Raw genomic sequence first — 16,847 nt, 5'->3', positions numbered from 1 at the left:
TAGAATCCACCCGTGTTGTCGTAGAGCTACTTGAGATAGTGCTACTCCGACCTCCAACTGTTCTCTGGACCTTGTTCTTATCAGGAGGTCGTCCATTTTCTTTGAAGACGAATCCTCATTTCGGTCATTACCTTGGTAAGGACCCGGGGTGCCTTGGACAATCCAACGGCATCGTCTGAAACTGATAGTGACAGTTCTGTACCACGAACCTGAGATACCCTTGGTGAGAAAGGCAAATTTTGGGACATGGAGGTAAGCATCCCTGATGTCCCGGGACACCATATAGTCCCCTTCTTCCCGGTTCGCTATCACTGCTCTGAGTGACTCCATCTGGATTTGAACCTTTGTAAGTGTTCAAATATTTCAGATTTAGAATAGGTCTCACCTAGCCTTCTGGCTTCAGTACCACAATATAGTGTGGAATAATACCCCTTTCCCTGTTGTAGGAGGGGTAATTTTATTATCACCTGCTGGGAATACAGCTTGTGAATTGTTTTCAATACTGCCTCCCTGTCGGAGGGAGACATTGGTACAGCAGACTACAGGAACCTGCGAGGGGGAAACGTCTCGACATTCCAATCTGTACCCCTTGGATACTACTTGTAGGATCCAGGGGTCCTGTACGGTCCTAGCGTCATGCTGAGAACTTGGTAGAAGCGGTGGAGGGCTTCTGTTCCTGGGAATGGGCTGCCTGCTGCAGTCTTCTTCCCTTTCCTCTATCCCTGGGCAGATATGACTCTTATAGGGACGAAAGGACTGAGGCTGAAAAGACGGTGTCTTTTTCTGCAGAGATGTGACTTAGGGTAAAAAACGGTGGATTTTCCAGCAGTTGCCGTGGCCACCAGGTCCCATGGACCGACCCCAAATAACTCCTCCCCTTTATACGGCAATACATCTTTGTGCCGTTTGGAATCTGCATCACCTGACCACTGTCGTGTCCATAAACATCTTCTTGCAGATATGGACATCGCATTTACTCTTGATGCCAGAGTGCAAATATCCCTCTGCGCATCTCGCATATATAGAAATGCATCCTTTAAATGCTCTATAGTCAATAAAATACTGTCCCTGTCAAGGGTATCAATATTTTTAGTCAGGGAATCCGACCAAGCCACCTCAGCTCTGCACATCCAGGCTGAGGCGATCGCTGGTCGCAGTATAACACCAGCATGTGTGTGTATACTTTTTAGGATATTTTCCAGCCTCCTATCAGCTGGCTCCTTAAGTACGGCCCTATCTGTAGATGGTACCGCCACTTGTTCTGATAAGCATGTGAGCGCCTTATCCACCCTAAGGGGTGTTTCCCAACGCGCCCTAACTTCTGGCGGGAAAGGGTATACCGCCAATAATTTTCTATCGGGGGAAACCCACGCATCATCACACACTTCATTTAATTTATCTGATTCAGGAAAAACTACAGGTAGTTTTTTCACATCCCACATAATACCCTTTTTTGTGGTACTTGTAGTATCAGAAATATGTAACACCTCCTTCATTGCCCTTAACGTGTGGCCCTAAAGGAAAATACGTTTGTTTCTTCACCGTCGACACTGAAATCAGTGTCCGTGTCTGGGTCTGTGTCGACCGACTGAGGTAAATGGGCGTTTTACAGCCCCTGACGGTGTTTGAGACGCCTGGACAGGTACTAATTTGATCGCCGGCCGTCTCATGTCGTCAACCGGCTTGCAGCGTGTTGACATTATCACGTAAATCCATAAATAAGCCATCCATTCCGGTGTCGACTCCCTAGAGAGTGACATCACCATTACAGGCAATTTGCTCCGCCTCCTCACCAACATTTTCCTCATACATGTCGACACACACGTACCGACATACAGCACACACATAGGGAATGCTCTGATAGAGGACAGGACCCACTAGCCCTTTGGGGAGACAGAGGGAGAGTTTGCCAGCACACACCAAAACGCTATAATTATACAGGGACAACCTTTATATAAGTGTTCCTCCCTTATAGCATTTAATATATATTCATATCGCCAAATCAGTGCCCCCCCTCTCTGTTTTAACCCTGTTTCTGTAGTGCAGTGCAGGGGAGAGCATGGGAGCCTTCCCACCAGCATTTCTGTGAGGGAAAATGGCGCTGTGTGCTGAGGAGAATAGGCCCCGCCCCCTTTTCGGCGGGCTTCTTCTCCGGAGTTTGTGATATCTGGCAGGGGTTAAATACATCCATATAGCCTCAAGGGCTATATGTGATGTATTTTTCGCCATACAGGTATTATACATTGCTGCCCAGGGCGCCCCCCCCCCGCGCCCTGCACCCTCCGTGACCGCTGTGTGAAGTGTGCTGACAACAATGGCGCACAGCTGCAGTGCTGTGCGCTACCTGATGAAGACTGAAAGTCTTCTGCCGCCTGGTTCCGGACCTCTTCAATCTTCAGCATCTGCAAGGGGGGTCGGCGGCGCGGCTCCGGGACGAACCCCAGGGCGAGACCTGTGTTCCGACTCCCTCTGGAGCTAATGGTGTCCAGTAGCCTAAGAAGCCAATCCATCCTGCACGCAGGTGAGTTCACTTCTCTCCCCTAAGTCCCTCGTAGCAGTGAGCCTGTTGCCAGCAGGACTCACTGAAAATAAAGAACCTAAAAACTTTTTCTAAGCAACTCTTTAAGAGAGCCACCTAGATTGCACCCTGCTCGGACGGGCACAAAAACCTAACTGAGGCTTGGAGGGGGGTCATAGGGGGAGGAGCCAGTACACACCATGTGATCCTAAAAGCTTACTTTTTGTGCCCTGTCTCCTGCGGAGCCGCTAATCCCCATGGTCCTGACGGAGTCCCCAGCATCCACTAGGACGTTAGAGAAATAAGAGTGAGCTCTTCTGGTGAGGGGGAGATCTACACAGAAGGTCAGAGTCGAGGTACTTCTGGAGTGCATGCGCTGACTAGGCATTGCGGTGCCGTCAGTGGCGAGAATCTGTTGCGAAGGGTATTGTGTGAGCTGGTAGTCCAGACCAGGAGACACAGAACTACTGCTGGCATGTAACATCAGGAGACTGTAATTCCAAACTACTGTGGGGACTTAGTAAGTAAGATACCATCCTGGCTTGCAATTGTTTATGTTATTGTGTACTGTGTGTGTATATTTACAATAAAGGGCATTTGCCACTTTACTAAACTGTTTACCTGAGTGATCGGAGAATCCGTATCCTCACAGGAACTGTGCCCAGGGAGATGGACATTTCGAGGAAAAGGATTTATTGTTAAACTAAGGTGAGATACATACCAGCTCACACCACAAACACGCCGTACAACATGGCATTTAACAGAACTCCAGTCAACGGCATGAACCATGTCAGCAACAGGCTGACTATAACAGAAACACAACCTGTGTGTAAACATAACAAATAAGTAATAACTGCAGATAGAGTCCGCACTGGGACGGACTAAGAGAGAAGGATTTACCGGTAGGTATTAAAATCCTATTTTCTCATATGTCCTAGAGGATGCTGGGGACACTTCAAGAACCATGGGGTTTATACCAAAGCTCTAGAACGGGCGGGAGAGTCCAGATGACTCTGCAGCACCGATTGACCAAATATGAGGCCCTCATCAGCCAGGGTATCAAACTTGTAAAATTTCGCAAAAAAGTGTTTGAACCCGACCAAGTAGCTGCTCGGCAGAGTTGTAATGCCGAGACCCCCCGGGCAGCCGCCCAAGATGAGCCCACCTTTCTGGTAGAGTGGGCCTTCACTGATTTCGGTAACGGCAATCCAGCCGTAGAATGAGCATGCTGAATCGTATTACAGATCCAGCGCGCAATAGTCTTCTTGGAAGCAGGCGTCCCAATCTTGTTGGCAGCGTACAGGACAGAGTTTCCGTTTTCCTAAGGTTGAGCCGTTCTGGTGACCTAAATCTTTAAGGCCCTGACAACATCGAGAGATTTTGACTCCGCGAAGGCGTCAGTAGCCACCGGTACCACAATAGGCTGGTTCATGTGGAACGATGAAACCACCTTCGGCAGAAATTGTTGATGAGTCCTCAACTCCGCTCTATCTTCATGGAAGATTAAATAAGAACTCTTGTGAAACAAAGCCGCTAACTCAGACACCCGCCTTGCGGATGCTAAGGCCAATAGCATGACCACTTTCCAAGTGAGAAATTTCAACTCTACCTTCTGTAAAGGTTCAAACCAATGTGACTGAAGGAAATGCAACACCACGTTAAGATCCCATGGTGCCACTGGGGGCACAAATGGAGGTTGGATGTGCAAACTCCTTTCACGAAAGTCTGAACTTCTGGAAGGGAGGCCAATTGTTTTTGAAAGAAAACCGATAAGGCCGAAATTTGTACTTTAATCGAGCCTAACTTTAGGCCCTCATCCACACCTGCTTGCAGGAAATGGAGAAAACACCCTAGCTGAAATTCTTCCGTTGGAGCCTTCTTGGATTCACACCAAGACACATATTTTCTCCAAATAAGGTGATAATGTTTAGACGTTACTCCTTTTCTAGCCTGAAGAAGTGTGGGAATGACTTCACTGGGAATACCCTTTCGGGCTAGGATCCGGCGTTTAACCGCCAAGCCGTCAAACGTAGCCGCGGTAAGTCGTGATATACGCACGGCCCCTGCTGTAACAGATCCTCTCGTAGAGGAAGAGGCCAGGGATCTCTGATGAGTAATTCCTGAAGATCTGGATACCAAGCCCTCCTTGGCCAGTCCGGAACAATGAGGATCGCCTGAACCTTTGTTCTTCTTATGATCTTTAGTACCTTTAGAATAAGTGGAAGCTGAGGGAACACGTACACCAACTGAAACACCCATGGTGTCACCAGTGCGTCCACTGCTATTGCTTGAGGGTCCCTCGACCTGGAACAATATCTCTTAAGCTTCTTGTTGAGGCGAGACGCCATCATGTCTATTTGAGGAATTCCCCAAAGACTTGTCACTTCTGCGAAGACCTCTTGATGAAGACCCTACTCTCCTGGATGGAGATCGTGTCTGCTGAGGTAGTCTGCTTCCCAGTTGTCCACTCCTGGAATGAAGATTGCTGACAGAGCGCTTGTATGTCTTTCCGCCCAGCGGAGAACTTTTGTGGCCTCTGCCATTGCCGCCCTGCTCTTTGTTCCACCCTGGCGGTTTATGTGCGCTACTGCTCTTATGTTGTCCGACTGTATTAGGACGGGTAGATTGCGAAGAAGACGTTCCGCTTGAAGAAGGCCGTTGTAAATGGCCCTTAACTGTAGAACGTTTATGTGTAAACAAACTTCCTGGCTTGACCATTTTCCCTGGAAGGTTTCCCCCTGTGTGACTGCTCCCCAGCCTCGGAGACTCGCATCCGTGGTTACTAGGATCCAGTCCTGGATCCCGAACCTGCATCCCTCTAGGAGGTGAGAGCTGTGCAGTCACCACAGGAGTGAGATTCTGGTCTTGGAGGACAGGATTATTTTCCGGTGCATGTGCAGATGGGATCCGGACCACTTCTCCAGTAGGTCCCACTGAAACACTCTGGCATGGAATCTGCCAAATTGAATGGCCTCGTAGGCAGCCACCATATTCCCCAGCAATCGAGTGCATTGATGGATTGATACTCTCGCTGGTTTCAGAATTTGTTTGACCAAACTCTGAATTTCCAGAGCCTTCTCTTCTGGAAGAAAAACTCTCTGTAATTCCGTGTCCAGAATCATTCCCAAAAATTACAGCCGTTTCGTCGGATTTAACTTTGACTTCGGCAAGTTCAGGAGCCAACCATGTTGCTGCAAAACTGTCAGGGAGAGTGCAATGTCCTGCTCCAGCTTGTCTTTGGATCTCGCCTTTATCAGGAGATCGTTCAAGTAAGGGATAATTGTGACTCCTTGTTTGCGAAGGAGAACCATCATTTCCGTCATTACCTTGGTGAAAATCCTCGGGGCCGTGGAGAGTCCAAACGGCAACGTCTGAAATTGGTAATGACAATCCTGAATAGCAAACCTCAGGTAAGCCTGATGCGGAGAATATATGGGGACGTGTAAGTAGGCATCCTTTGTGTCGACCGACACCATGAAATCCCCTTCCTCCAGACTGGAGATCACTGCTCGGAGAGATTCCATCTTAAATTTGAATTTTCTTAGGTAAAGATTGAGGGACTTTAGGTTCAGAATTTGTCTGACCGAGCCGTCCGGTTTCGGGACCACAAACAGGCTTGAATAAAAACCTTCTCCCTATTGTGACGGGGGAACCCTGATAATGACTTGATTCAGACACAATTTTTGTATTGCATCGCATACAACCTTCCTGTTCAGAAGAGAAGATGTTAAGGCCGATTTGAAAAATTGGTGAGGGGGAACGTCTTGAAACTCCAGTTTGTACCCCTGGGACACCATCTCTAAAACCCATGGGTCCAGGCCCGAACAAGCCCAGAATTGACTGAAGAGCTTAAGACGTGCCCCCACCGATGCGGACTCCCGCAGAGGAGCCCCAGAATCATGCGGTGGATTTGGCAGAAGCCGGGGAGGACTTCTGCTCCTGGGAACCTGCCACGGCCAGAGATCTTTTACCTTTTCCTCTTCCCCTATTAGTAAGGAAGGAATAACCTCAGCCTTTTTTGTATTTATTTGGCCGAAAGGACTGCATCTGAAAGTGTTGAGCTTTCTTTTGTTGTGGAGGAACATAAGGCAAAAATGACGATTTACCCGCGGTAGCCGTAGATACCAGATCAGTGAGACCCTCACCAAACAAAACACTACCTTTATATGGGAGAGACTCCACAGCTTTCTTAGAGTCAGCATCAGCATTCCATTGATGAATCCACAATGCCCTCCTAGCTGAAATCGCCATGGCATTGGCTTTTGATCCCAAAATGCCAATATCTCTCTGGCCGCCTCCTTTAGATAGGCCGCAGCGTCCCTGATATAACTCAGAGTTAACAGGCTGCTATCCTTATCTAGGGTATCTATATCAGATGACAAAGTTCTCCGCCCACTTTTCGATAGCACTACTCACCCATGCAGATACAATGGCTGGTCTGAGTAGCGTACCCGCGGTGACATAAATGGATTTTAACGTATTTTCCGGTCTACGATCAGCAGGATCCTTAAGGGCTGCCATCTCAGGAGACGGTAAAGCCACCTTTTTAGACAACCGTGATAGAGCCTTGTCCACAATGGGGGATGACTCCCACTTTTCTCTATCCCCAGAGGGGAACGGATACGCCACCTGAATCCTTTTGGTAATCAGAAACTTTTTGTCAAGATTTTCCCACATTTTTTCAAACAGAGTATTCAGTTCATGAGAGGGAGTAAATGTTACCTCAGGTTTCTTTCCCTTAAACATACAGACCCTAGTATCAGGAACCGCAGGGTCTTCAGTGATATGTAACACATCTTTTATTGCCACAATCATGTACTGAATGTTCTTTGCCAATTTTGGGTCTAATCTGGCATCACTATAGTCGACACTGGAGTCAGTGTCCGTGTCGGTATCTGTGTCTACCAACTGAGCAAACAAACGTTTATGTGACCCCAAGGGGGTCTGGACCTGTGATAACACATCCTCCACAGATTTCTTCCATGCCTGGTTCTGAGAATCAGATCTAATAATCTCTTATTAATAAGAGCTACAATAGCATTCAAGGCATTGAACACGTTTACCCAAGGATTTTGTGTCTAAGCACTTAATTTCCACTTTGCCAGCCTTAATGAGGAGTTTTATGCTGCCCAGGGAACCCCCCCCCGGCGCCCTGCACCCTGTAGTGCCGCTGTGTGTGGGAGCATGGCGCGCAGCGCGATCGCTGTGCGGTACCTCAGAAGCCGTCACTGAAGTCTTCTTTTCTTCTTCTACTCACCTGTCTTCTGACTTCTGGCTCTGCAAGGGGGGTGACGGCGGGCTCTGGGAGTGAACCCCTAGGCGTACCTAGTGTTCCAAACCCTCAGGAGCTAATGGTGTCCTGTAGCCAAGAAGCAGAGCCTTTAAACTCACTAGAAGTAGGTCTGACTTCTCTCCCCTAAGTCCCACGATGCAGGGAGACTGTTGCCAGCAGCCTCCCTGAAAATAAAAAAACCTAGCATAAAGTCTTTTCAAAGAAAAACTCAGTAGAGCTCGTCCAAGTGCATCCAGTCTGCCTGGGCACAATTCTAAAACTGGAGTCTGGAGGAGGGGCATAGAGGGAGGAACCAGTTCACACCCCTTCAAAGTCTTAAAGTGCCCATGTCTCCTGCGGATCCCGTCTATACCCCATGGTTCTTGAAGTGTCCCCAGCATCCTCTAGGACGTATGAGAAACACAGATTCAAGTTAATCTGCACAACACCATGGACATTATTCATCTGCATGCTAAGAGAATGCTCACTTGTTAAAGTTCAATAATGAGGTACCATCAATGGTCAAATTGTCATAATTTTTTTAATTTTTTTTAAAAGTAATTCTGAATACTAGACCAGAACACGAGTCCTCTTGTCCCCCCAAGGAGGCACATTCGCTACTTGGGCATTAAAGTAAAGAGGTGACCCCTATCACTACACTGTAGATCACAATCCCTGCAACAAAGTTTTCAGTAGATTCCCACATTTCCATAGCCACCTCCAGACCACAAAACGTAGAAGGTGGATATACCTCCTGGCTGATTTATGTGCTGCTGAGCATCTGCTGTAGAACATCTTCTTTCCTGTTTCCCTGCTAATGAATAAGCTCTTACATCGTTTATAGGGTTACCATAACTAAAACCCAGTCCCAAAAGTTTACTTACCTGGGGTCCAGTGTGCATGAGATCCAGCAGGTCCTCCAAGAACACAATGACCAGGCCGGCAGGAGCGAGGAGAGTGTGCAGACATTGTGCTGCACTCCTTGACTCCTGTTGACCTGCTCTTCCGTCAGACAGGCACCATGTACAAAGAATGGACAGCAAGCAGAAGTGCACTGACCGGTGGCTGCTAGCACAAGACGTTCGTGGCCTGCCAAGTATTCTGTTTTGGGTAGTATTTTGTTTATATAAACTTTACGTGCCCCCTACATAAGCAAAACTCCTGCAGGCTGAATAATGTTAGAGGGGAGGACTAGTCTATGGGAACCCAAGGGAAATGTGATATACTGTGCATCTGACGCTACCCATAGCCAGGTACAGAGAGGATACTCTGCGGTATATGTACACTGCTCTAATTATTGAAATATAAACAGACAATCTATTCATATTTAAGTATAGTTTGAGAGAGAGAGAGAGAGAGAGAGAGAGAGATATCCGGACTCCAGGTCGACAACAAAAGGGTTGACACACCTTAGGTCGACGCCAATTGGTCGACACACCTTAGGTCGACATGGGCAACAGGTCAACAGGAACAAGGTCGGCATGAGTTTTTCCCAATTTTTTTATTTTTTGGAACCTTTTCATACTTAACGATCCACGTGGACTACGATTGGAACGGTAATCTGTGCCAAGCAAAGCGGTAGCGGAGCGAAGGCACCATGCCCGAAGCTCGCGAGCCATGCGAGGGGACGCGGTGCACTAATTGGGGTTCCCGGTCACTCTACGATGAAAACGACACCAAAAAAACATAAAAAACTCATGTCGACCTTTTCCCACGTCGACCTTGTTCCTGTCGACCTTTTGTCCAAGTCGACCAATTGGCGTCGACCTAAGGTGTCGACCTTTTTGTTGTCGTATATATATATATATATATATATATATATATATATATATATATATATATATATATATATAGATACACACACATAGTATGTATGTATGTATGTATGTATGTATTTTTTTTTATTTATTTTTTTATTTCCCCGATAGCAGGAGACTTTAAAAAGTGTCCATGTATTCAGCAATTGGAGAAAAGATGGTGTTTCTCTTGTACAACAATCAAACTACATATACGAATTACAAAAGCTAATCACGTACACATCACTTACCTTTACCAAACTGTCCAAGCAGCTCATCTTTGGTCCAGTTGCAGGATGTAATGATAAAAATTCCATTTGGTTTTAAAATCCTACACAGTGACTGTACGTACTGGCTGCGCTTGTCTTCTGCACCATTAGGATCCAGGCTCACTGCATCGAAAGTGCCTTTATCCAGACAAATGTCCAACAGTTCCGAGGGATTGAACGTGCCCAGGAAGTCTGCAACCTAAAACAACATGTTATATAACATTAACTGCAGGAGAGTCTAAAGAAATGTCTCTCTACTATGTAATGAAGGGGCTCAATGAAGCCCCTTGCAGGCTTGGTAGCGAGCCACTCTTGGGTGTCATGGACACCCACGAGTGGGAATAGTCCCTGGCATGCTATCAGCACTGTAATGGGGCAGGATTCTGGCATTGGTATTGTGACGGCCGGTCACGTAACTACCTCCCCTACCAATAACATGTTTTGTCATATCTGTCTAGTGTGTAAGCAGTCGGGGTAAGTAAACTCTCTGGCCCCATTGTAGGCGCCTTTGAGTAAATAGCGGCGGTGATTCAGACCTGATCGCTGCTGTGCGTTTTCGCACAGCGTGTGATCAGCAATAAACTGCGCATGCACCGCAATGCGCACACACGTCGGCAAACAACAACGGGTATCACCGGTCAGCAACAGGATGGTGCGAAAATTTCATTTCCATGGGCGTTCGCAAAGTGACTGACAGGAAGAGGCCGTGTGTGGGTGGTAACGGGTGGTAACTGACCGTTTACTGGGAGTGTCAGGGAAAACGCAGGCGTCCCCAAGTGTTTTCAGGGAGGGTGTGTGACGTCAGCTCTGGCCCCGATCAGCCTGTTGTGATCGCACTATAGGAGTAAGTCCTGGTCTGCGCACAGACTGCACACTCTGGATTTTTGCAGCTCGGCGTACACATGGGATCGCACACTTGCACAACGAATTTACACTCCCTGGAGGCGGCGACTATATGAACACAGGACAGCAAAGATTGCAGCCCAGCGATCAGGTCTGATTACCACCAGCATTTGTAAATCTGCAAATACACGGCTACTACACAGAGAAGACAATGCTGACAGATCCTTAAATACATTTCATTGGAAATCCTGTCCCTCAGTCTATTGGGCCTATTTCAGACCTGATTGCAGCAGCAAAATCTTTCTCTAATGGGCAAAACCGTGTGCACTGCGGGGGGGGGGGGGCAGATATAACATGTGCAGAGAGAGTTAGATTTGGGTGGGTTATATTGTTTCTGTGCAGGGTAAATACTGGCTGCTTTATTTTTACACTGCAATTTAGATTTCAGTTTGAACACACCCCACCCAAATCTAACTCTCTCTGCACATGTTATATCTGCCCCCCCTGCAGTGCACATGGGTTTGCCCATTAGAGAAAATTTTTGCTGCTGTGATCAGGTCTCAATTAGGCCCCAATACCGAAAATATTTTTGACAAGTATGAGAACTTTTACATTTGGTGTTAGTAACCTGAAACATCCCACTTTTCCCACAGTTGCAACTTGGTAGGGGGTCCTCCTATAGGACACACGTTTGCTGTAGCTACTAACCCTTATCTGGAACTAGGGTTCTACTGCTCGTAACCAGAAGAATAAGAGATCAGTCAATGTGTTTTAAAAAGATAAAGCAGCTCCTGATTGGATACCTCTGATCCAGCAAATGTATTTCATAGGTCGGGGAACCTTAAAATACCAGTATGCGGAATGCAAGTGAAAGGTTTAAAAACACTAAATAAAATTATATATTTCCAGTCAAAGCCGCAAAGTAGTTCCTGAATTCTCCTTACCTGTAGCTGTACGCTTTGGGAAACGCCTTCCTTCTCACATATGCTTCTTGCCAGTGCTATAGCACCTGCACAGTAATCCACACCCATGATATTGCTATACCCAGACTTTGCCTGTAATTTAAATAGAGAACACTTTCAATACATTACATAAGCCACAACTGATATTGCTTTAAGGAATCCAAATGCTGACCATACATCAGGACGACCCGCGTCCGATGCGAGTCATATCACGATAACCTTTGAACTCCCCGGCAGCTCCCTGGCAGTCCCGGACACATGACTGACACACGATGTGCTAACAACGTTAAACGATCAATCGTGCCTCTCAATAAAAATTTTTTTAAAAGGCCACTCAAAAATCGTACGATGCATTGTAAGTGCATAAAACATGGTACAATGTGCATACAATTACAACTGATAATATGGGCTGCACATATGATCAGAGGATGCGACATTCAACCCGCGGGACCACGCACTGCATTGTAATCGTACCCAAAACATGCATGATGTGCACACGATGATGCTTTGTATGAGGCGATGAAATCGTATACTCGAACACAATATCAATCTACCGTATTGCTGGCCTACCATCCACACATGCAATTTGGGGGGAGGGGGGTTTCAAGTTGCCAACTTACTGACACAACATCTATACTGATGCAAGTTGCCAAGAAGTTTTTTTGTGAATTATTTAAAAGAAAAAAATACTAATGTAATTGGCTGCATGGTCCAGTCCTTCATAGCGATAACTGAGGGCAGAGTTAAGGGACTGCCTTAATTCCTCCCCCTCCTGTCAATGGTGTGAAGGTAGGAACTGAACAGTGCAGCTTATTAATGCTGTACATGGCCCCACCTTCCAATCAGCTGCAGTTGTACTTCCCTACCCCTTACAGCTAGCGCGATCTTCACCCTTTCTCCGACGGAAAGGATCTGACTGTCCAGTTATCAGTTTGTGGGCATTTCAGACAGGTTTTGCCCGTTTTCAACAGTGCTGAGCTTTTTTTGAAGTCGAAGCAGCATTGTCGAAAACAGGCAAAAAAAATGGCCGCAAATTCGACAAAACAAGTGAATCCGCAGCTAATCAACGTATTTTCCGACAAGTTGGAAAAACAACAACTCAGTTGAATAGGTCGAATCCTGATTCGACCTAAAAAAGTCGGAAACTGCAGTCTTTCCGACTTAACGGCAATTCCGACTTCAATTGAATACACACCATAGTGGAAGCTGCTCAATCAGTTTGGTAGTACTTATCAGGTGCATGAAAGAGAGTGGTCACAAAAAACAGAAAGGGGGACACTTTTTACCCCCCAGTATTCCCCTGCACACTAAATAGTACTTGCAACTATACTTGAGAACTATATGGCAATAGAAAATTACTAGGGGGCTTCAAGGTAAGAAAGCCCTTAATTTGGATATATTTCTGTATGGGCCTTTATCATGAGGCCTTACAATAGACAATTACATGGCCCTAAGTGGACACTGGTGGTATCATGCAGTGTAGGGCAGCCAACGATAAGAGAAACAGTGAAGGGGCTCGGCAGCTTACCATGTGTTTGCAAATATATGCAACAAATATTTCTATTACCACATACACAAGTTTGGCAAGAATCCTGCCCATCCCATCCCATCCCAACTAGAGAAACTGCCCATCCCAACTAGAGAAACTGGTTCCATTTTTAACCTACAATTTGCATATAGGAATATCTTAAACAAGTTACAAACATAATACATTTAAAAAAAATTATTTATTCAAAGAATAAAGCATTTTTAAAATGATATTAATCTGTAGCGCACACGTGAAAAGAGTCTTCCCCATGCAAGTACTTTTTAACCCTCCTCTAGAAATCCTGTATTTACCCCTGACATTGTACCTATAGTTTCCGCATGTGCATTTACAGATTTTATTGTTCACTTACCAATTCTACCAATAACATGCCATTCCCAGTGCCGATGTCAAGTATTGAAGACGTAAGCGGCACTTTATGTGCATTAAGCCATCGGACTACTCGAATCATACTTCCTTCACCAAACCTGTTAAAAATAATGCAATATTTACATTAATACTCCTGCATTCAGGAACATCATATTACCATACTTACTGCAATTTCAGCGGTCTACTGCATTGTGAAATAGGACATATACACCAAACACCTTTATTCCATGAACTGACACACTATTGGGCTGCTTCGGACATCCGCATAGCTGCAGAGAAATAAATGCGGGTATGTGCCTATATGCATGGATATATACTGTCACCCCGCCCCTTATCCATCAACTTGTGAAAGGGCCTGTCATCACTATCCGTGTACTTTGTGCAACTCCACATAGGCTGCAATTACACCTATTAGCCTAGTGTAAATGCCCCATTGCCACCTAATTACGCACATTCAGCCCCAAGTGGAGCAATGGCCTGCAGTTTAGGGATGGCCATCGGTGTGCTGACCATCGATGGTGAATTTTTGAGTGTCCATCAATGGTAACCACTATGCCATGGGAGACTATCGATGGTTTCACCCACTTATAGTCTTCCCTGTTCTTTCACTGACTGGCCCGCATGCCAATCACAGCCTGGGCCATGGCTTCATGGGTGCGGAGCTATGTCAGTGTTTTTACACATTTTGCCAAAAATAAAAAATAAAATAGGATTTTAATTACCTACCGGTAAATTATTTTCTCGTAGTCCGTAGGGAATACTGGAAATCCATTTAGTACCATGGGGTATAGACGAGTCCACTAGGAGCCATGGGCACTTTAAGAAATTGATAGGGGGCGCTGGCTCCTCCCTCTATGCCCCTCCTACCAGACTAGAAACTGTGCCCTAGGAGACGGACATACTTTGAGAGAAGGATAAATAAGGAAAGTGGCGAGATTACGAACCAGCACACACAGAACAAGAGGAAAGACATGCTATTCAAACTTGAAACAGGAACAGCAACAGCTGAACCAAACAACGTTACTTAACCAAGTGACAGTGCAGGAAGACCGAAGCACCGGGCCCAGTATCCCCTACGGACTACGAGAAAAGGATTTACCGGTAGGTAATTAAAATGCTATTTTCTCTTACGTCCTAGGTGATACTGGGAATCCATTTAGTACCATGGGGAAGTACCAAAGCTCCCAAACCAGGAAGGAGAGTGCAGAGGTTCCTACAGAACTGATTTGCCTCTGAGGACCTACAGTTTGGTCAAAATATCAAACTTGTAAAACTTAGCAAACGTGTTCTAACCTGACCAAGTAGCTGCTCGGCAGAGCTGTAAAGCAGAGACACCCTGAGCAGCCGCCCAAGAAGAACCCACCGACCTAGTAGAGTGGGCCTGTACAGATTTTGGAACCGGCAAGCCTGCCGTGGAATAAGCACGCTGGATAGTGAGCCTGATCCAGCGTGCAATTGACTGCTTTGAAACAGGACACCCAATTTTATTGGGATCATAGAGAACGAACAGCGAGTCCGCTTTCCTGTGACAAGCTGTTTTCTTTACATACACCTTCAAAGCCCTCACAACATCCAAAGACTTTGAAGTAGCAGAGGTGTCAGTTACAACCAGAACCACAATAGGATGGTTGATGTGAAACACAGACACCACCTTAGGAAGAAACTGCTGACGAGTTCTGAGTTCAGCTCTGTCCTCATGAAAAATTAGGTAGGGGCTCTTGTAAGACAACGCCCCCAACTCAGACACACGTCTTGCTGAAGCCAAGGCAAACAATGTGACGCTCTTCCACGTAAGGTACTTTACGTCCACCTCCTGTAATGGTTCAAAATTGGAGGAACTGCAGCACCAAATTGAGATCCCAAGGTGGCGTGGGAGGCAAAAAGGGAGGTGGAATGTGCAGAACACCTTTCAAGAACGTCTGGACCTCAGGGAGAGAAGCCAATTGTTTCTGAAAGTAAATAGACAAGGCCGAAATCTGGACTTTAATGGAGCCTAGACGTAGGCCCACATCCACTCCCGACTGCAGAAAAGGCAGGAAACGTCCCAGATGGAATTCCACCAGAGAATATTGTATGCTCTCACACCAAGAGACATATTTCTTCCATATACGGTGGTAATGTTTAGACGTTACCCCCTTCTTGGCTTGGATCATAGTCAGGATGACCTTGTCAGGAATCCCTCTCCTGGCTAGAATCAGCCGTTCAATTTCCATGCCGTTAAACGTAGCCGCGGTAAGTCTTGACGAACGGGCCCTGTTGCAGAAGATCCTCGCGAAGAGGTAGGAGGCCGCGGATCTTCGAGAAGATCCGCTTACCAGGCCCTTCGAGGCCAATCTGGAGCAATGAGTACTGCTTGAACCTTTACCCTTTTTATTCTTTTTATAATTCTTGGGATCAGAGGAAGTGGAAGAAACACGTACACCAGCTGGTAGACACACGGAGCTGTCAGAGCGTCTATCGCCACTGCTTGTGGGTCTCTCAACCTGGAACAATACCGCTTGAGCTTCTTGTTGAGTCGAGAGGCCATCATGTCGATCTGTGGATATTCCCACCGACGCGTCAACCAAGGCCCCACTGCCCCGGGTTTAGCTCGTGTCTGCTGAGGAAGTCTGCTTCCCAGTTATCTACTACCGGAATGAAGACCTCCGATAACTCCACAGCGTGTTTTTCCGCACAGAGGAAAATTCTTGACACCTCTGACATTGCTGCTCTGCTTTTCGTTCCACCCTGTTGGTTTATGTACTGCCGTCACATTGTCCGACTGGACTTGAATGGCCTGATTCCGAAGTAGAGATAAGGCCTGCAGAAGGGCGTTGTTTATAACCCCGAGTTCCAGGATTTTTATTGGAAGGACGACTTCCTGACTTGACCATCTTCCCTGAAACTGCACCCCCTGGGTGACTGCTCCCCAACCTCTGAGGCTTGCGTCTGTGGTTAGCAGAATCCAATTCTGAATCCTGAACCTCCGACCCTCGATGGAGGTGAGAAGTCTGTAGCCACCACAGAAGGGAGATCCTGGCTTTTGGCGACAGATGGATCCTCTGGTACATGTGAAGATGCGATCCAGACCATTTGTCCAATAGATCTAGCTGAAGTGCCTCGCGTGAAACCTTCCGTACTGAAGCGCCTTGTAACAGGCCACCATTTTCCCCAGAAGACGAATGCACAGAGATCCGGGTTGCCTTCAGGACAGCCCGAACCATCGACTGGATCACCACAGCCTTTTCCAAGGGAAGGAACGCTCTCTGAGACTCATATATTTGGAGGGGTAC

At 46.7% G+C, this 16,847-nt stretch overlaps 1 protein-coding gene across 5 annotated transcripts in view; it reads right to left on the bottom strand.

Annotated features, from left to right (window-relative positions):
- The window catches only part of EEF1AKMT2 (EEF1A lysine methyltransferase 2), a 161,689-nt gene that overhangs the window by 19,668 nt on the left and 125,174 nt on the right, over nucleotides 1–16,847 (bottom strand). For all 5 annotated transcript variants that reach the window (XM_063962148.1, XM_063962152.1, XM_063962153.1 and 2 more), the window contains 3 exons: nucleotides 13,559–13,673; nucleotides 11,643–11,753; nucleotides 9,838–10,054 (listed from right to left, as the gene is read on the bottom strand). In XM_063962148.1, the coding sequence (XP_063818218.1) occupies nucleotides 9,838–10,054; nucleotides 11,643–11,753; nucleotides 13,559–13,673 (443 nt within the window). The remainder of the gene's footprint in view (nucleotides 1–9,837; nucleotides 10,055–11,642; nucleotides 11,754–13,558; nucleotides 13,674–16,847) is intronic.

This window comes from Pseudophryne corroboree, chromosome 3, assembly GCF_028390025.1.
Source record: "Pseudophryne corroboree isolate aPseCor3 chromosome 3, aPseCor3.hap2, whole genome shotgun sequence".
NCBI lineage: Eukaryota > Metazoa > Chordata > Amphibia > Anura > Myobatrachidae > Pseudophryne > Pseudophryne corroboree.
Note: the sequence above shows the minus strand (reverse complement) of the source record. Positions and strands in the feature narration are given on the sequence as shown.